This window comes from Amaranthus tricolor, chromosome 1, assembly GCF_026212465.1.
Source record: "Amaranthus tricolor cultivar Red isolate AtriRed21 chromosome 1, ASM2621246v1, whole genome shotgun sequence".
Taxonomy (NCBI): Eukaryota; Viridiplantae; Streptophyta; class Magnoliopsida; order Caryophyllales; family Amaranthaceae; genus Amaranthus; species Amaranthus tricolor.
In genome coordinates this window covers 14,175,907-14,196,239 of record NC_080047.1, presented here as the reverse complement: position 1 = coordinate 14,196,239, position 20,333 = coordinate 14,175,907, and the positions used below count along the sequence as shown (strand labels likewise).

Sequence of the window (20,333 nt, the reverse complement as noted above, 5' to 3'; positions counted from 1 at the left end):
GGAAAGGGAAGAAAGACGGCAATTCATACCCATAAAGGAAAGTGCGGTCAAAGAATCCCTCGACTCGAGAAAGAATAAGAGGAGTTTCTACAACGATTATGACCGAGTTAAGATTGAAAGTGATCACTTTAATACCATAAAAAGTGATCATTTTAAAAGTGTAAATGATTACCTAAGTTTATAACTTATAAATAATCATTTAAAGACAGTAAGTGTAGGTTAGATTAACTCAATAGAAATATAGTTTCTCAAATAAATTGAAAAACATTAATTTCGAGATACATTAATACTATTAAATCTAACTGAAAAATTTATCATTTTGATGAATATCTAATTTTGTGACATATTATCACATCTTATGTCCTTTTTATTTGAAAGATTTTTTTCTCTCTCAACTCTTTTATGGCTTCATTACTAAGTTACTAACATATAAGTCAATCAACTTGGACTTTCTTTCTAAGGAGAAAAAATGGTAAATGAGTATGGTGTTAGAGTATATAATATAATTTGGCGTTTTAATTATCAGTTTAAATTTTTAATTGAGTCGGTTTTTTAACATGGTATTAGAAGTCAGCGTAACAGAAAGTTACAGGCTTCAATCTCAACCACCTCATATTTAAAATGGGATATTTAACATTAGATATAAAGAGGGTTTGTGGTTCACCTACAATTCTAGCCCAAAGAGCCCTCGTGTGAGGGGCATTATAGAATATATAACATAATCTGGAGCCTTGACCATCTGCTTAAGCTTTTGGTTCCTTGACATATGGGTTTTTTGTTTAGTGTTCTTTGAATGTCCATTTACTTGGGGAACGATAATTGTCAAATAACATTTCCTTTCCTTAGATCTCCTTTAAACATATAAATATAATCCTAAGCTAGATGGTGAATATAGTCCGTTAATCGGTAAATCATTTTAAATCCTTGTCTTAATTATTCTTTATTATTGTTTCATTACATATACTTACATATTTGATTCGAATACTTTGAGACAACCTAAACACTCATCTAAACTTCATAGTTGTGATACTCGAGTGACCTTTGAGTTCTTTTGGGTTTTCCAAGTTTTAATGTTTATTTAATTTAATGATCAAATTACTTATTATTTACGACTAATTTTTCCCTTTAATTTTGCAATATTGCGAAAATCAAAATGAATTTTTTATATATCATATAGCAAAATTAAAAAGACGGGATAAATGTGTCTTACTTTTATTAAAATTGCAGCATTACCCTTTGCACTTTTACCTAAAAGTTTTTTAAGCTCGAACGTTGCAATCTTAATAAAGCATAAAACGTTTTTCCTTTCTAATTATTTCAAGCCACCACATAATATAATAAATTGTTGCAGCAAGTATATTTGTATTTTCGGGTAAGTGGGGAAGCAGCAGAGATGAAGAAGCAATGACTATGGCTTAAACAGATGTAATCAATTCCATCTACCATTTCACAATTCTTTTCTATACCTTGCATTGTAAACACAAAACGATAGAATTGGACAATAGAAAAAGATCTAGTAACATAAGATTGAAGGTGATTATTGCATTTAAAGCGAGAACTCTCTCATCCCACTTTGGTGTTTTTGAATAAACTAAAAATTTTGCTTTGAGATACAATGAATGTTAATAGGAGATTTGACACTATGTTCGTAGCTAATGGTTTAACAATTAAGTTGTGGTTTTCTGGTGAATTAGAACCCTAAACTACCTAACTTATCCCAACTTGCACGGAAAGATAGTTAGAAACCCTAAGTTTACCATTTCTCAAAACCCTAGTCATGTACAAAGACTTTGTTCTACGACTAAAAAATTATTGAAAAAATTACCTAGTATAATCTAATATTTACATGATTTTCCTATAATAATTCAATCTATTGATTAACTATAAATAATCTCAATTTTAAAAGGTATTTTCCTAGATTAAAATAAAATGTCAAAAAATAATAAAAAATGTTCTGATTTTTTTTATTATTTTTAAAATTTTTTATGTAAATTTTTAAAAATTTCACTAATTTTATAGTAATTTTCAATTTACTTTTTTGATAAACTACCTATTATAGCAGGTCATTGGTCTATCCGAGTTTACTCTGGGCAAATAGCCCCTAAAGTTGAAATTATTCATAATTAATCAATAGATAAAATTATTGTAGAAAAATCATAAAAAGGTTAGATTATTCTAGGTAATTTTACCAAAAATATTTTATCTTCCAATATAATTTTTAGTAAGAACCAAATATTCTAATAAAGGATAATAGGCTTTTTGGCCATCTAGTTTCTACCATAAAAAATATATTCGTCATAATATCAGTTCAACAACACTCAACCAAGTTAGCGAAATGGCTAGGCCAAATCCATAGTTAGCACTCTCCAAATGCGCAAAATTTTACCATTACTTATAGAAATGATACACAATCGACCTGATCGAGTCAAATGGCTCGATTGCCAATTATGCTTGGTCGAACGCAAGGCATAGTTTGCCTTCTAAATTTCGTTTCCCTCTACTCAATTTTGATCGATAACTTATACATGATCGAGCACAAAACATTTCGCCTTTTGCACATTTAGATCCATCAGAATACTCTTCACTATCCAACCAAAGTTATTAAAATCGAAATTCTACTTAGAATCATTTACAGAGGTAAAATCGAATCATAGAATGTACGATTCTACAAATAACCTTAAATATATATTAAAATATATAATATCTTATCATTATTATCCATTTTAAAAGTCTAAATTTATGAATTAAAGTTTCTTTGACTTTATTTTTAAGAATATAAAGAAAACTTTTTAATAATGAGTTTGAATCTTCAAACCGATAAAGAAATTTATTTTTTAGAAGTTTTTATGATGATACATATGAAATTTATTTATATAAGTGAAAGAGATTAGTAAAACATAGTACATAAGAAAAATTAATAATAATTAATACTAAATTAGTAAAATCGGATCGTTAAATCGTAGGAACGTAGAATCGTGTTATGATTCTACATCTAGAAATTTTATTCCAACTAGAATCATAAGATTCTACAACTTTAAGATTCTACCTACGATTCAAATCGCTCACTTGTTTTTGGATCGTAAAATCGTAGAATCGTAGATTAGAATTGCAATTTTAACAACAATGTCCAACATAAACTAATTTTATTCTTTGAACAATTGATGATCATACAATAGTATAAGGAACAAATGGCTCTCAAAACTTCAAAGAATGGAGCAAAATGAATAAAAAGGAGTCAGCAGCAAAAGAACATACTGTGGTACACAGCTACAGAAACAATATTACATTTACAGAAAAATTCCAACACCATCCAATTTTTCTTTCACAAAATGGGCTTAATACGATTTTTACCCGGTCACTTCCAAACAATCACATAATTACATCTAGCTACACGAAGCATCTTCAATCACTAATTTGTCGATCATCAAAAAATGATAAATAAATGATATATAGAAGGCGTACCCATTGCAGCAGCCAGCTTGAATCAGTATAGGACGTCGACTGCATCCAATAAATACTATGCAAAGGCACTTTTGAAGTTCATCTAATGGAGGATGTACAGCTGCAGTATCTTTCATGATAACTTTCTGTTCTAATGTTTTAGATGGTTTTGATATCTACAGTTAAAACAATTTCAACAATCTGTATTTGCTGCAATTAGGCACCAAAACTCTGCACATTCTCGTTATCATCCGAGTTTATCATTACAATCTGAATATTTAGTCTCCATTGGGACTCTTGGTGGGTGAACCTCTGTGTAGCATGCTCTGGAGATCTTGTACTACTTCAGACATCAGAGGCCGAAACTCTGGTTCAGTCTGCGGTTAAACCATATCATATTTGTCAATGTCCAAGGAGACAATATTAAGCCAAACAGTGTGGATCAATAACGAAACAATATGCTATATATCATTGTACTATGATATGTACTTTGCAGAAGTGAAGAAAATTGGTCCGAAACTAGAATTTCCTTATCTCCATCTTCAGTGACTAGACTTCAATGAACGGAAACTTCAGAAAGTGCAACGTATGTATAATATGAGCAACTTCAGTATTTGTAATATTCTGTTCAAGCTTTAGTAATTCCAATACATCTATTTGAAGCATAGTGCAAAAACAAGGCCGCGTTGTAAAGGTTTTAAAATTTATTGAACTGATATTACCCGGCTGTCAAGGTGTAGAAAAGGTGTTTTAGACTGGTTCAAGGGATATCTCATGATTTAGGCCGATATTTGGTGGTACAACAACTAATCACCGTGTCATTACCGCGATCGTGACCATTAGCGCATTTTGCACTATTTTGAAGGCATTTTTACTCACTGGATAACATGAAATACTATGTTTTAACACTACTTAGTGCTCCCAAAAGTGATTCCCATTTCTCTGATGAAAAATCATTGCAATAACTTTACAGAAGTGCAGTCTGAAAATGTTTGCACAGCTTGGTCTACTATTTATTTATTACTTCCTCTGTGCCTTTGAGTTTGCACCATATTACTTAAATATGTGAGAGCTTTTTAAGTCATATGGTGTAAACTCTAAAGGACAAAGGGAGCATGAATTAAGATAAAAAGTAGTGCCGAAAGAGATTGAGAGGATGAAGAGCAAGAAAGATAAATGTTTTCAAGACAAACAAGCTAAACAAGTACACTGATTGAGAGGATATCTTCTACAGTCCATTATTCTAAAGATGAGGTGTGCCATGAGGCCCATGACAGATCTACACCATGAATGTATTCAAAGTAGAGAAGGTAGCAACACATAACAAGAATAAGGGGATATTAAAATGTTGGTTAAACAGGATAAAATCCCTCAACAACAATTTTGGTTGAACCTCGATTTTAGCATCAACTTTTTAGGAAACATCATCCCAACCTATCATAGACCTTGTATCTAACTTTAACGCAATAGTACTATTCTCGCCCTCACCTCTTCTTTTCATGGTATAAAACACCTCAAAAGTAACTAGTATATTGTCAATAATAAGTCTCTTAGGGACAAAGTCGCGTTGGTTTCATCTGATTGATGGACCTAAAGTATATAACTCTAGAATTCGCATCAAATACAAAGTGGCTCAATTTCTCCTTTTTAACACAACCCATGACATCACCATTTTAGTCCCTAATTATGAACTCTAACCTTCGAAAGGTGAAACCTAAACTTGCACCCTTGTCAGTCACTACCTTGATAATGAACTCCATTTCCTCTTACTAGATCATCTCAGTTAGTCTTTCTTCAATGACAACCATTTCTCGTGAAAAGGTGCAACATTTGATAGCACCTATGAATTATATATTTTTGTAATAGAATAGAACCTATGGTTAATTCAGGGTTTTACGAGATTTTCAGCAAACCAAACTTTAGGGTGTGTTTTGATGGAAGGAAATGGAGGGAAAGGAAGGGGAAGGATTCAGAGGGATGAGAGATCCCTTATTTGAATAACAAAATATAAGGGAAGGGATTTGAAGGGATTAAATGAATGATTTTTTTTGAGTCATCAATCTTTTCAATGTTGGAAAGATTTGAAGGGAAAACCACCATCTCCCTCCTTTTCCCTTCCCTCCTTAATAAATTGAGTTACTTTCCTTCCATTTCTCTTCCCTTCCTTTCCCTTCCCTCCCTTCCCCTTCCTTTTCTTTTTTTTTTCTCTCCAAAATTATTATCCAAACATAGTATAAATCTTATCAAACAATTTTGCTCGATTACTTGTGATGGCCAATTAGTATATTTCCTTCCTCCGTTGATGAAACCCAATGAAGAAGCAATGAAGTGATAAAGTAAACTGATAGTGCCTACTAAATTGGATGTCATAAGAGTTGAAACATAGCATTTCAAGTGTAAACATCTAAACACGGAAAATATTGAGAATAAATCAATAAAATGATTGCTATTAAAGCTAGTAAACCTCGCTTAGAATTTTATTTTATGATTTAGTGCCTAATTGTACAATCTGAGGTAGGGATCTTGGTGTGCGGGGCGGAAGAAGAGAAAGAAAGTAAGGAATTCTGATGGTGAACGAATGAAAAGTGAGAAAGAGAAGGAGAGTTGTGGGTATTTTCCATATAAATCAGTGATGAATCTTACATGCGGACTCGATAATGGTCGCTAAAGATTTTGTGGTCAACGCAGATGGTTTTGCACCTGTCTCGATCTACATCAACTAAAGTAAAAGGACATATGTTGGAACAAGTGGAAATAAGGTGGGCCATTAAAAAAAGAAAATAAAAACCAAGGGTATTTGAATCAGGCCACCATAAGATAAAAATTTTACAATCAAAACTTTCCTCTTTTTTGTGGATGGGGGGTGGGGGTTGTGTGGAAACTTGAAACTAAGGCCTTTTTTTTAAATGTATCAGATTGATTTGATCCGTAATGAAATCTTGACCAATACGTTCTTGCAATTGATCTTGTTTTGATGCAAAAGCTGAGTCCATTTCATCCTAACTGAGACGATTCGACCTCAGGAACCCCTTTTTCTGTTTCTTTTTTGTCTTTGCTTTTGTCGAGATGGGTGGAGGGGAGCCTGAGGAATATACTACGAAAGGGAAGGGTGGTCTGAATCACGGAATAGCTAAAGTAGATTAAGTAAATCCACAAATCATAGTTTAACCATCCATTTCCCACAAATCAGCATAGGTTATATGAAGTTAATGCTTAAACTGACTTCAGCAAATATGATGAGCTAACATCATGCCAATAATTTAAAAAAGCAGGAAGTCTTATTCACCTGAACACATCGTGCAATAATATCAGCAAAGTGTGATAAAGATTTTGTTGGATACTCTTTGCTGAGAGAAGGATCAACCATCCTCTGCAAAGCATCGATATCATGTAGTTGAGGAACTGCCCATCTTACCAAAAATTGCTCCCCTCGAATTCGTGTCCTGGAGAAAATATCAATTAAATGTTCACACTTGATACTTTGCTCAAATTGAGTATGTAGATTAGAAAATTGCATGTTTTGACAACTCTGACCTGTCATAGGACATTCGACCTGTCAAAAGCTCCAACATAACCACTCCGAAGCTGTAGACATCGCTTTGAGAAGTATAGATTCCCGACTCAAATTCAGGAGCGCCATAACCATAGGTAGATAACAGGTGCCCTGACAACTGAAAATGAACAACATATAAGACATCAACATTTTATTAAGTTTTCTTGATGCAAAGGAGCGTACCCAACTAATGACCATTAAACTCTAGCACCCAGCATATATCACTCTCAATAATGACTAATGCCTATCACAAAAACACCCAGCATTTATCACTGTCAATAATGATGAATTCCTATCAGAAAAAAAATGTGTTTTATTCGATTGGAAATAACATGCATGCAAATGACAGTCCTCTTCAATAGTAACTGAAATGTGGAGGTCACTAAAGAGAGACTTTCTGCTGAGAAAATTTCTTATAACTCGAGGAAACATGAAAAAATAATATAAAGAAAAACAAACTCAAATATAGAAAACGAAATGAATACTGCTCTGTTGGAGAATAATACATAAACGAGGGTGCATGAACTCAATAAGAGTGTTTGGATAAAGAAATAGGAAGAAAGGGGGAGTGAACTGTGAAGAAGAAGAAGGCGGATGTTATTAAAGAGAAGGGAATGGTGACGATTTTTTCTTCCAAAAATGTCTTCGTTAGTAGAAAGCTTTGTTTTTCAGAGAATATAAAGGATCTCATCTCTCTCATTCCCTCCCAACCATTTCCTTCCCTCCTTATTTGGTATCCAAATGGAGGCAAATGCATCCCTCCATTTCTCTCTTGTTCATAAACAAAACACAAACAAAGTTGGAAAAGTTTCAAATGCAGTCCTGTTATGAATTTAGTAGGATATCATAGCTAACAAAATATAGAAGGTAAATTTGAGATAGAAAAGCTCGAGTTGGTGGTGTAAGCTAAAAAAACTGCAGCAACAGGATAGTTCCCATTAATAATAGTGAAAACATTTTCCCAGATTTTCATTTAGAGTTATCTTCAAGGCAGAGAATCCCAACCATAACAAGAGATCCCCTACTGCCATCAAAGTCATCAACACCAAGCCCACAACCCCACCACATAACCTCTTGTTTGACAAAAGTCGTTCACTCACCTATACCTTTGTAACTGCATTAGATCAATCAACGAAATCACTTTTAGTCTGGCCAAGCAATTTTGACCTCCACCAGATCCACTCGCCAATAACTATATGTGTTCCTAACGAAATCACTAGTACAATATCCTCCAACAGTAAAAACTACCAAGGCCACCAGACTACCAAACTCACATGGACAGAGGGAGTGGGAGTATTTAGAAGCCTCTTCAAGAGGCATGGACTTGTATCACTTGAAGAAGTTTATTGACTTTTGACACTACATGATCTTGAAGGAGTTTGATCCATCAAAATCAGGATCATTAATAACTGTTTTGTTAGTTGGAGATATACACATCCCAAGCTTCTTTCCTATCATTCCATTGACACAGAGAGCAGGTCCAAGATACACCAAAAATGGATTTGTTTGAAGTTTATATATGATGGTGCAAATTCTCGGTTGCGGTCACGGTTGCAAAACCCCATCCATGGTCCTTTTGCGGTCAATGCAGATGGTTTTCTAGTAATCACGGCATATACTGTAGTCGCGATAACCTCAAAAATCTTTACAATGACGTCAAGATGCGCGGATATTGTGTACTATGATCCACATTCCCTTGAGAGACAATTTAATCTATAAGGCCATGACAAGTATGCCTCAGATGTTGTGTTTTACAAACACAATTGAAACAAATTACTCCACCCAAGATCCAAAACTCTAAACACATAATAAGTTAAAACAAAAATCAAAAGCATCCATTTGTGTTATATTGATGAAGAACTAATTTTTGATTTTGGAAACTATCAACTACCACCTGAACTATATTTAAAGCTTCCTAGTTCATACGTACAATGTCCACTTTCATGGAGACAAAGACGCCATGAAACACTTGAAGGAAGAAAGGGTTAGATGTACCTCATGGGCAAAATTTCAAACACAAGGCATTTAAAAATTACTACTACAAGATCCAAAGTGGACAGGTCATTCATCAAAGATTAATTATTTTACACTCTTGTTCCAAAATTTTCAAGATAGAATCGTGAAAACCAACCAGTATCTGTGTAGGATCAATTTTCAGTGAAAGAGGATAGATTTTAATCAAGTGAAACAGCAGCGAATGAACCAATAAAACCATGTAGGCCAATACACATCCCTTACCTGGCTAACAGAACCAGATGCTATCAAAGATGCCAATCCACAATCAGAGACCCGCACATTAAATTCGTCATCAAGAAGAATGTTCTCAGATTTGAAGTTTCTATGGACAACAGGTGGTTCACAGACCTCATGCAGATATCTGAATTTAGGTACAAAAAAAGTTACAACTCATTGATAACATCACATGAGCACTTTTAAATTTCAAAGTGGATACTGAAAAAGATTTGATAATTCCAAAAAATTATATTAAAACGAAACACAATATTATCACATCATAGCAAAGTGATTTTAAGATTTATACGTACATACATATACTATATATATATATATATATATATATATATATATATATATATATATATATATATATATATATACACACCAGTGAGAACCAAGCTTATATGAGAACTAAGAGAACCAATCTCCCTGATAAAAAAGTATTACTTTTTTACAGAAAATGTGTTACTTTTGGACAAAAAAATTACTTTTGTTTTAAGAAAAAGCTATTACTTTTTTGCAAAAAAAGTGTTGCTTTCAGAAAAAAAAAAATTTTTCAAAAAGACAAACATATTACAAGGTAACACGTTTATTTCGAAAAGTAACACCTTTTTATGTAAAAAGTAACACCTTTTTAGTAAAAAGTAACACTTTTTGTCAGACAGATTGGTTCTCATAGTTCTCATATAAGGATGGTTTCTCACTTCAATTTCTTCCAATATATATATATATATATATAGAGAGAGAGAGAGGCAGGACCAAGTGAAAACAGCTAGAGTGGTGAAAACAAAAAACCAATTTCAAGATGTACATATTCAGTTAAAGGGTGTATGGCTAAAAGGGTTGCATTCTTCTTAACAGCTATAATTTTTTTATTATTATTGGAATTTTAAAAAATTATTGTAGCTTAGAAAGACGCAACCCTATTTTGCTAAACATGTATATTGTTAAAATGAATATGTATATCCTAAAATTGGTTTTGAGTTTTCACCATTTCAATTGGTATTTACGAGATCCAAAACCAATATATATATATATATATATATATATATATATATATATATATATATATATATATATATATATATATATATATATATGTACATATATATATATATATATGAAGAAATTCAAGTGAGAATCATCCTTATATGAGAACCATGAGAACCAATCTGACTAACAAAAAAGTGTTACTTTTTTACTAAAAAGGTGATACTTTTGGGAAATAAAGTGTTACTTTTGTTTGAAAAAAAATGATACTTTTAGGCAAATAAGTGTTATTTTAAGAAAAAATTTCTAAAAAAAATTATTAAAAAAAAAAAAAAAAAACTCTCAAAAAGGTATTACTTTTTGAAAAAAATGTAATACTTTGTATATATATTTTTTTCTGAAAGTAACAATTTTTTGCTAAAAAGTACCAGATTTTTTTTAAAACAAAAGTAATACTCACTCCACACCAATATAAATGTCCCATTTGCTTGGGCACGGATATTAAGAGTGGTGTGGGGTCCATTAAAAAGGTGGTAGTTGGGTAAGTAGTGAAGGGTAATTAGTAAAGGGTAAGTAGTGAAGGGTAGTTGGGTAAGTAAGGTATATGGGGGTATATTCGTAATTACTTGTGTGAACTAAGGATATTTAGGTAAAAAAAAGATTGACAAAAATAGAAATATGACAATTGATATGGTTTTGTCAAATAAGGAAATGTGACAATTATATTGGTGTAGAGGGAGTATTTTTTTGTCCAAAAGTAACACATTTTTATCAGAGAAATTGGTTCTCATATAAACTAGTTCCCACTGGAACTTGACCCTATATATATATATATATATATATATATATATATATATAAAGACACACAAAAAGTAACCGCATAAATAACAGAAAAACTCTCTTTGGATAGAAATAAGTATCAAACGGGAAGTAAATAACTTATGTTACCACTAAAACATTTGATGTAGAAGCAACAAACATATTAGTTAGAGTCAATTATCCCCAATGAAAGCCAATTAGCATTGGATTATATTCAGCTAAAGATACTTACTCCAAGGCTCGTGCAGCTCCAAGTGCCATCTGCATTCGCAAATTCCAAGAAAGGTTTTTCCTGAATTCATCTACGTGTAGTGCATCTTGCAAACTACCATTACTACAATACTCATAAATCAAAAGGCGCTGATTGTGCTCCGAGCAGTAGCCCACCAGGTCCACAACATTCGCATGACGAATTCTATCAATGTTATTTACAAGCTCAATAAATTCATGCTCTTTCAGGCGGCTAGAAACACCCTTGTCTAGCTTCTTCACTGCAAATACCTGCACATTAAACCACAAACCACAGATATCATGTCAGAATTGTTTGCATGAGAAAATTTTACACAAATTGAATACCCCCTTCTAAGACCTGTTAATGTTTTTGATCTGAACTGAAATAAATCCGAAACAACATTGAAAATTGTTGGTGCATAACCCGAAAATTTTGACCCATAACACCAAGAACGATCCAATCAGAAAAAGCTAAAAAAGTAGGTCAAGCTCAGCCGTAACCCTAACTCAATTTTTTAAAGTTCTAAATCATCATTTTATATTTGGAACTTGGAACCCATTGTTTTTCTAGTCCATTTTATAAGAAAAAATTACAAAAACAAAAACAGTTTATTTAATATATATACTTCATATTTCTAGAAAATGTTAATGATAACAAAAAAAAAATATATTAAACTAATGACCTCTTTGATCAACACGTTCAAACCAAAAATGACTTGACTCAAAAATGACCAGGCCCAAAGTCAATCCCACCGGCAACTATCCAACCCAACCCAAAACCCACCCCCTCAACCGTTTTGGCACATCTACCTCCTACTAATCCTGCAACTAAACCTCCCATGAGGCCTTAGCCTCCACAAACTTCAAATCATATACATAAATAAACAAAGGAAACCAGTCAGAAGAAAAGAGGGAAAATATTGGACAAGGTGACAAGAAATGTAGAAGTTAGATATGTTGGTGTTCCATCATGTACAGAATTCTAATCCTGTTATGCTGTATTTTGCTTATACAAAAGCTATCCTACAATTTCTAGAAAATTTTATCACCAATACAAACTTATGTAGCATAACAAGGTTTCTGTATTGCAATCCAACAACATATATGATCCTTCTTGCAAGTACTAAACATTGTTGTTTCAATTTTATATGGAATTGATCCACAAATATAGTCACCCACATTGTTAATGATAATTCAAGGAAAAGTGGTCCAATTAATATTTTCTCTCAAAAAGGCTGCCAAAAGTCCAAATACAGCAGAAATCATGGACCTGGATTATAATAAAGAGAACTGTAGTCGAAAACAATGTCAAACTGAGCAGTCTGAACATGGTTGGTACTGTGCAGAACATACGAAGGCCCTTATTAAGACTGCCATGTTCGAATAAAAATCTACAGCCAAAAACAACTCAGAGTGCCTTAAACATGGTAGAAACTTATACCTTTCCATTAGGAAGCTCAGCTCGATACACACTTCCAAGCATGCCACTTCCTATCAGATTATCATGTGAAAAGCTGCGAGTGTATTGCTGAAGTGAAGCAATCGTGAAAGACTTCACTGATGTCAAGGGAAGAGGCCTAGAGGAACGCTTCGCAGCTAGAGATTCTGCTGATGAGATGGGCTTAACAATAACTCTCTCTGAAGAAAAATGAGGAGGTAGTGGTGGTGGTGGTGGTGGCGGCGGAGGCATCACAAAATCCATGTCAAAACTCATATCACTTTCAAGCTTCCTCAATGGAGTTGCTGATCTTTGAGAATAGAGCTCCTCTTCACTTGGTTGTTTTGGAATTGCAGCAGTTCTCCTAACTTCGGCTCGTGGCTCATCTTTGATCTCAACAACAGCATCCTTTTGAACTGAACGCAAAATTTAACATTTCATCAATATGTACAATAACTTGTAACTTGATTGGATCATTATGTTCGTAGTCATTAATAGAAGTAGACAGACTATCAACTAAACTAGACTGACCTTTTTCAATCTGATTGTTAGGATAACGAGATGACCCATTAATGTGAGAGCTCTCTCTTGCACCCATATATGGTTGGATTTCATGTCTTTTTGTTGCTCGGTAATAGGCTCTGCTTCTTCTAAAACACCATGGTAAGCACAGCAGAAGTGCCAAAACCAAAATTATAAATCCGATCACCGAAGCAATTGATATCCCAACTATCCTTCTTGTTTTTGCTGACTGAGGTTTTGGTACCTGCTGCGTAGGTGGTGACTGCATAGGTGGTGAAACTGTGTGATTTCCAGGTCTCTGTCCAGAACTAGAAGTTGCGCTAGAACTAGGAGATGTCGTGTTAGAACTGGGAGAAGTGCCTGAACGTGCTGGTGACTGAGTTGGCGCCTCTTGAGTAATAGGAGAAGGCAGCACTGAGGGATCTGGTGGTGAAGGCAGCACTGAGGGAGCTGGTGGTGAAGGCAATGGAGCAGCAGTGGTGTTAAAAGGATTATCATCTCTCCTGTTTAATATAATTCCGTATTGGCATAAGGAGGCTAGAAAATCTAAGAATACATGAGAGGAAGACACCGCTGTATATCTTACGAAAAAATATTGTCAAAATTTTAGTGCAACGGTTGATCATGATTTTAGCAAACACAACTGCTGTTCATGATTACAGACAGAAAGATGTTGCCTCCAAACTTAAAAGTTACAAAACATTTACTAACAATTTGACATGCCCATAGGCAAAGTAACATGGGGGCCGAGGGAGGCCCGGCCCCTCTCGCCGAAAATGCGATCCTTTGTATTTTGGCTTAAGCCCCTCTTACTAATATTATATATAGTTTAAAGAGTGCAAAAATATAACAAAATTTACTATAGCTCAATGATTGGCGCAACACATTTGTAATCTAAGGCTAAGGGATCAAACCCTGATTTAAACTATCATTTATTTATAGACTAATAAATTTATATTATTATGTCATTACTCTTTGTCTTTCATAATTTCACATTCCTCCTTTTTAGCGTGTGTGTTTATATTTTTGCTATCATAATTTTAATATTGTTTTTTTTTTGGAGACTTACTAGGCAAATATATGGAATCAAAAACACTTAGTTTTTTTCAAAAGGTGTAATTATAAGGAAGCTTCAACTCTATTTGTTAAATATAATTTTGCTATGATTCAAGTTCATTTCAGTCTACATAAATTTAAAATTTTCAGAGTTTAACTAGTTTTCATATATCAGTAGATGATTTGTTAGTTTATTGACAATTTGGCCCCCCTTAATTTAAAATCCTGGCTTCGCCCCTGGACATGCCATCACTATAACAGTGGATTAGCTAATTTACGCAATCCATAGATAGTACAATACCTGATTACAAAGCTCTTCAAGAACCTACTCTGCCAAACTTACTTTTTTAGGTCTTATAAGTTCAGTTCTAGTAAGTTCAATTCTTATAAGTTCAGCTCTAATAAATTCAAGTCAATTCAGTTTTAATAAGTTCACTTCGCATCAGTTCCAATAAGTTCGACTCAATTTCAATAAGTTTTACCAGTTACTTTCAGAGTGTATTTGGATAACAATTTTGGAGAGAAAAGAAAGGAGGGGGGAAAAATTAGAAGGTAAGTCTACCTTGTTTGTATAGGAGGGAAGGGAAAAGAGTATTTTACCTCCAAATCTTTCTACCTTTAGAGAGATTGTAACGTTAACAAAATATATTCATGCAATCGCTCAAATCCTTCCCCTCCAAATTCCATTCCTTTCTTTTTGTTATCCAAACAAGGGATCCTTCAACCCTTTAAATCCCTCCCCTTCCTTCCCTACATTTCCCTCTGTCCGAAACACCCCCACTCTCAAATCTTCACAACTTAGGCCCTATTTGATTCGTCTTATTTTAGCTCAATTGAACTTATATTAAATTATTAAATCTTTTTTTCACGACCGAATTTACTCATATTGATGAATGAAACTATCTATTAATGTAGTAAACTTATGTTTAGTGATAAAAACTATTTCTTTTTTTTCTATTCTTCCTTATTTGGAGTTACTGAGCTTATTTACGAATAGAAAATGTATTTTCCACTACAAGTGCAAAAGCGTCAAGTTAATGCACTTCCAGAATATGTCAAAGTAATACTTTTTGGTTTTACTTTGGGAGTGTTAACTGTAATCATGCAGCACTATAAGAGCATTTGCAATTAAGACCAATATAGACCATTGGCAAGATGGAGAAAAAACATGCAAAAATAAGAAAGACCAATGCAGAAGCTCACTTGAAGTTGGGAATATTCAGCAACTTCTTAGGTATAGGTCCATTGAATAGATTGTTCTCTATATTTCTGACCAGAAACAAAAATGAACGTGTCAACAAACAGCAAAGGGAATGGCACGTGTTATGATATAAGGAAGCACAAATGATTACTTAAGATTTTGATAATGTTACAAAAGGATCTTACAAGTCCTGCAGGGGAAGATTTTGGAGAACATCGAGTGTCCCAGACAGCTGATTATTCTGCAAGTGTCTGCACAATCAGAGTTCATGTCACTGCAAATGCAATTATAAAATTGATTGAGGAAAAATAATCAAAAGAAACGTACAGGCTGACTAGAGCAGACAGATTCTCCATCGAAGGTGGCAATTCTCCACTCAAGTTGTTGTGACCGAAATCTCTGTAAAGAAAACAAATCAGTCACCTGTTCAAGAGTGGAATATGAAGCTAGTCAAAACAGATGAAAACTTACATGCTAGACAAAGATGTAAAAGAGTGGAAGCTATCGGGTAGTTCACCAGTGAGATGATTCTCATTCAATTTCCTACAAAGCATACTATTTTAAGCAAATAGACAATGACTTATCTAAGAGAAATAATAAACCTAATAACAACTGATAGACTTACAATGTAGCGAGATTGGTAAGAGTGGATATAGTGCTCGGAATACTTCCAGTCAAATTATTATCTGAAAGAAAACTGGCATGCTAAAAACCATCATATATTTTGCATTATTTAGCATACTATTGAGCATTGAAGAACAAAAAATGATGGCAAGAAATGATAAGTTTAAAACAATATATGTCTACAATAAGTTTATTGGGTACTTACAATCCCACCAAGGACACTGGAAAACTTGATGGAAGACTTCCACTAATATGGTTGTTGCTCAAATCACTAAAAAGAATAATAATAAATCAAAAGTCAACACAATATGATCAGTTCGCAAAGCAAAGATATAGGAAACCATATAAAGCCAAATGAATGCAGTACTAATTTCAGAGTTTTAGGCCCATGCAGTCAAAGCTGGGAGACTCACAAGTTTATTATTATAATTATGGAAGCATAAGAACTCATATACAAAGCTGACAATAAATAAAATGGGCGAAGACCACGATAGTGTTTGTAAATATGCAGTTTGAGGTAAAGATAGAACAAGCTTTGCCAGAGTAATTCGAGGTCTAACAAAAGGCTGGCAAATGATTATACTATGATACGCAATTAAGTGAGGATTTGCAATAATAAGAAAGAAGTTTGAGGTTCTTACATTGTCGTAATTGACGAAAACGATGCTAGGCTGTCTCCCAGTCCACCACCCAAATTGGCACCAACAAGATTTCTGTAAAGTTAACCCATATTCAAAGTTAAGAGTCATACTCAAGAAAACTGAGCAGGTAACAGTACATGCACATACAGGATTGGAACAAAACAAGGGGATTTGCCTTTACATTGAAATAATGTTGCCATTAATATCACATAGGACTCCTTGCCAAGCTTCACCACACGGGTCTCCCCCACTAACAGCCCAGCCAGGGAGCAGAGAACCAAAAGCAGCATATAAGCTGTTAATTGCAGCAACTATGATGAAACAAACTACTAATTAGAAACAGGCACACTCATTTGACTTTCATGACCATTCATATCACAGAGAAAATATCATAGGACATAGAAGTTAAAGGCTTAAGATATAAAATAAGCAATTGAGATAGTACACAGAATCAGGGGATGTCCATTGGAAAATAACAGAGCGTTTGAAATGGCTTGTAGATAAATTACAGGACATCTTGTATGCATTTGAAATAAAAGAGCGTTTTTTCAATATATACCCAATTTAAAGACCAATGCTATACTATCAGTTTCTATCGCTATCATAAAGCTAAGTAATCTATCCTGAGAATAACACAAAAATTATCATCTGAAATCTTACATGACAAGCAAATTTTGAATTCTTAAGGAGTTTATTGTTTTTTCCAAAGCTGTTTTTGGGACAAGTAAACCATCTTTCGGCTATTCTAGTGGTATAAGGTATGAGAAGGAATAAAATAGAGGGTCTTTTACTAAATTTGACAAAATTCAACAGCAAATATACAATTTTAATTGATCAGACCTTGTGAAACAAATTTAAATCGCTGAATGAACATCTGATTCCAATGCCAATGCTAAACGGCTACACCGTTTTCTGTTGACTTTTCTTTTCTTTTCTTTTCTTTACTTAATTGGCTGAGAAGAACTCCAATGCCATTTACTTGAACTAAGATCGAGTATCTGGAATGTCATTTTGGGATTGAGGATCATAGCAAAGGCTCTAAATTCTCATAAAATGGAACTCCTTCTAAATGCGTGTTTCAAGTCGTTCAATTTCTCACGAAGATATGGATCAAGATGTTAAGCATACTATTAAGTTCGGCTGGCTCAAATGGAGAATTGCAACCAGAATATTATGCGACTAAGGTCTTTCACTAACGTTAACAGAAAATTTTATTGGATTACCATTAGACAATCACTAGTATATGGGTGAGATATTGGGTTTTAGAAGAGACCATTTTCGGAAGATGGGGGTGGATGCAATGCATATGTTAAGATGGATTAGTGAGCCTATCCAAATGATAGAATTTGATATACATACATGAACGAATCCTAGAGTCGGGATACAAAATGGGAGAACATCGTCTATGTTGATTTGGTCATGTATAGCAAACACTCAAAAATGCACAAGAAAGTGGAAGTCAGAACTTTAGGAGCTTAAAAAAATATAATCTAGATAATGGGAACATATAGAGGAGCACAATATGTGTATGATTGTATATTGTGTTGATTAGTTTCGGTTCATATTAGATGACTCCATATTCTGTAAATAAGGCTTTCACATTGTTGAATTATGTAACACTCCACTTAGTTCCAGAAAACAGAAAAATACAATGAAAGACATAGCAGTAATGTAAGCATTGAACAAGTTCTTCCAATCACATAATTCATTGAATCTCAATCATTAAATTATACTAGTAAATTCTGTACTTACCATCATCAGAATTGGTCAAACCAGTGGCTAAAGGCAGCAGAAATGTGAACACCAACAGAAAAGCAATTCCAACCCAGATCTTTAACCCTGGGTATTCCATAATATGTATCTTCCAACTCATTCATTCAAGGTCAACCTCTTTTCAATTCTCTTTGGTCCCTCAAATCTACAAATCATCACTAAAAATTTAGTACCAAGGTAAAAAATAGCATGAAATTAGTTGCTTAGCTGTAATTAAAACATCAAAATAAATCAAACTGAATAGAATTCTTGCTTTTCATTTACCCAATAAGAAATGGACAAAAATTTAGCTTTATAATAATTATACAATGATGACAGCACACAAAAACAATCAAACATGATTGCTCAAGGAAACAAGCGACAAAGAGATCATGAATACACAATATTACATTATTATACAGTTATGAGTTTAGGGTCTAAAAACAAGTAATTAATTAACTTAAAGCCGAAGTAATGTACACTAATGTAAATTAATATTAATTTCATTATGATTTCCTTATTGACCCATGCGTAGATTTATAGATGATGTGATAAAAAGAGAGAAAATTAGACCAATTCTTGATAAGGAAAAAAAGAGGCGAAAGGAAGACCCATTGAAATTGAGCATACAGAACAGCAATGAACAAAGAAATCAGAAATCTAGTAAAACTAAGAGTATGAATGAATAACATGATTCATGAAGCATTAATGGCAGCAAAAACTAAAGAGAGAAAACCAATTATACACAAACATACATACCAAACAGCAACAAAATTGAATAATCAGATAATGATTTTGTTGTTGCTTTGCACCAACAGTTTGAGCTCAAAGATTGTACTAATAAAAGAAAAAAGATGGAATTAGAGCAATCTAGTGAGAGAATAAGAAGGAGAGAGATATAGGTAAACCATGGAAAGAGCTGGAAAGATGGAAAAAGGAAGGAAAAATGGAGGGTTAAAAATTTAGAATGTTATGTTAGAGAGAGAAAGAAGTTTCTCTGAAATTTTGCAGACAGCAGCAGCAAGCAGCAATTTGACTATCTTTTAAAGTTTCTCGCCGGAATCTCTATTATTTTGTATTATAATAATGATAATACTGCTTACAGTGCAATTATTAACACTATTTATAATTCAAATTTAATTTATGTATTATGGTTAATACGTAAAAGAAAATATTTTTATAATCTTTAGATATAAATAATTAAAATAATATATTAACTGCATAAAAAATTAAATATAACAAAATTTATTATCAACAGTACCTTTGATATTGAAAAATTGAATTGGATAATTTTTTTCTTTTGTGGGTTAAAAGAGAAATAATAAAAAGAAAATAAAAAGTAAAAACATATTTAAAGGATGTCATTATATTTTAAAATAATAAAAATAAATTTAGAAGGACGAACTAAAATGGATAAATAGGTATTTTATTGGGTGTTGGTCTAAAGTGGATATATTATTGAAAATTGATTGAGAAGTGGAGGTCCAGGCTATGCCAATGGGAGTATAAAAAGGTATTAAAAATGACTACAACAACAAACTAAACAGTAGTCTTCTTGTTGAGTCTTTTACTCAACTTCTGTTAATGTCAAATAAAATAGTGTAAAGCCTCATCATTATCATATCACATTATGCTCATATTCTTGACCCCACCTGCTCTTCTGGCGCGTCTATTTTTATTTCCGGTTTTCTTTGTTTTGCCAAGTAGAAAATATTACTCCCTCCGTTCCTTTTTGTTTTTTCACATTACTAAAACGGGTAGTTCTATAAGTTTTTCCACTTTAGAATACTTTCCATTTTTGGAAAGTTTTTTTTCCATTTATACCCCTCA

General features: G+C 33.2%; 1 protein-coding gene across 1 annotated transcript; it reads right to left on the bottom strand.

Moving 5' to 3' along the window:
- Window positions 1–3,118: 3,118 nt before the first annotated feature.
- LOC130805012 (protein STRUBBELIG-RECEPTOR FAMILY 3-like) lies at window positions 3,119–19,542 on the bottom strand. Its single transcript, XM_057669614.1, has 17 exons — window positions 19,263–19,542; window positions 18,504–18,669; window positions 16,933–17,062; window positions 16,752–16,823; window positions 16,316–16,381; window positions 16,112–16,183; window positions 15,958–16,029; window positions 15,814–15,885; window positions 15,672–15,737; window positions 15,489–15,554; window positions 13,239–13,732; window positions 12,711–13,123; window positions 11,271–11,539; window positions 9,233–9,371; window positions 6,976–7,112; window positions 6,728–6,884; window positions 3,119–3,818 (listed from the first exon to the last, which is right to left on the bottom strand). Exons 2-17 carry the CDS (start codon window positions 18,622–18,624, stop codon window positions 3,720–3,722), a joined length of 2,445 nt encoding a protein of 814 aa, XP_057525597.1. The 5' UTR covers window positions 18,625–18,669; window positions 19,263–19,542; the 3' UTR covers window positions 3,119–3,719.
- Between the last annotated feature and the right edge of the window lie 791 nt (window positions 19,543–20,333).

Excerpts from the sequence above, each read along its gene's own strand:
- LOC130805012 (XM_057669614.1), bottom strand. The coding sequence starts at position 18,624 with ATGAGTTGGAAGATACATATTATGGAATACCCAGGGTTAAAGATCTGG. Across the intron at positions 16,184-16,315 it reads CCAGTGTCCTTGGTGGGATT|TTTTCTTTCAGATAATAATT; the intron begins GTAAGTACCCAA and ends TTAGCATGCCAG. Across the intron at positions 16,030-16,111 it reads CTTACCAATCTCGCTACATT|GAAATTGAATGAGAATCATC; the intron begins GTAAGTCTATCA and ends TATGCTTTGTAG.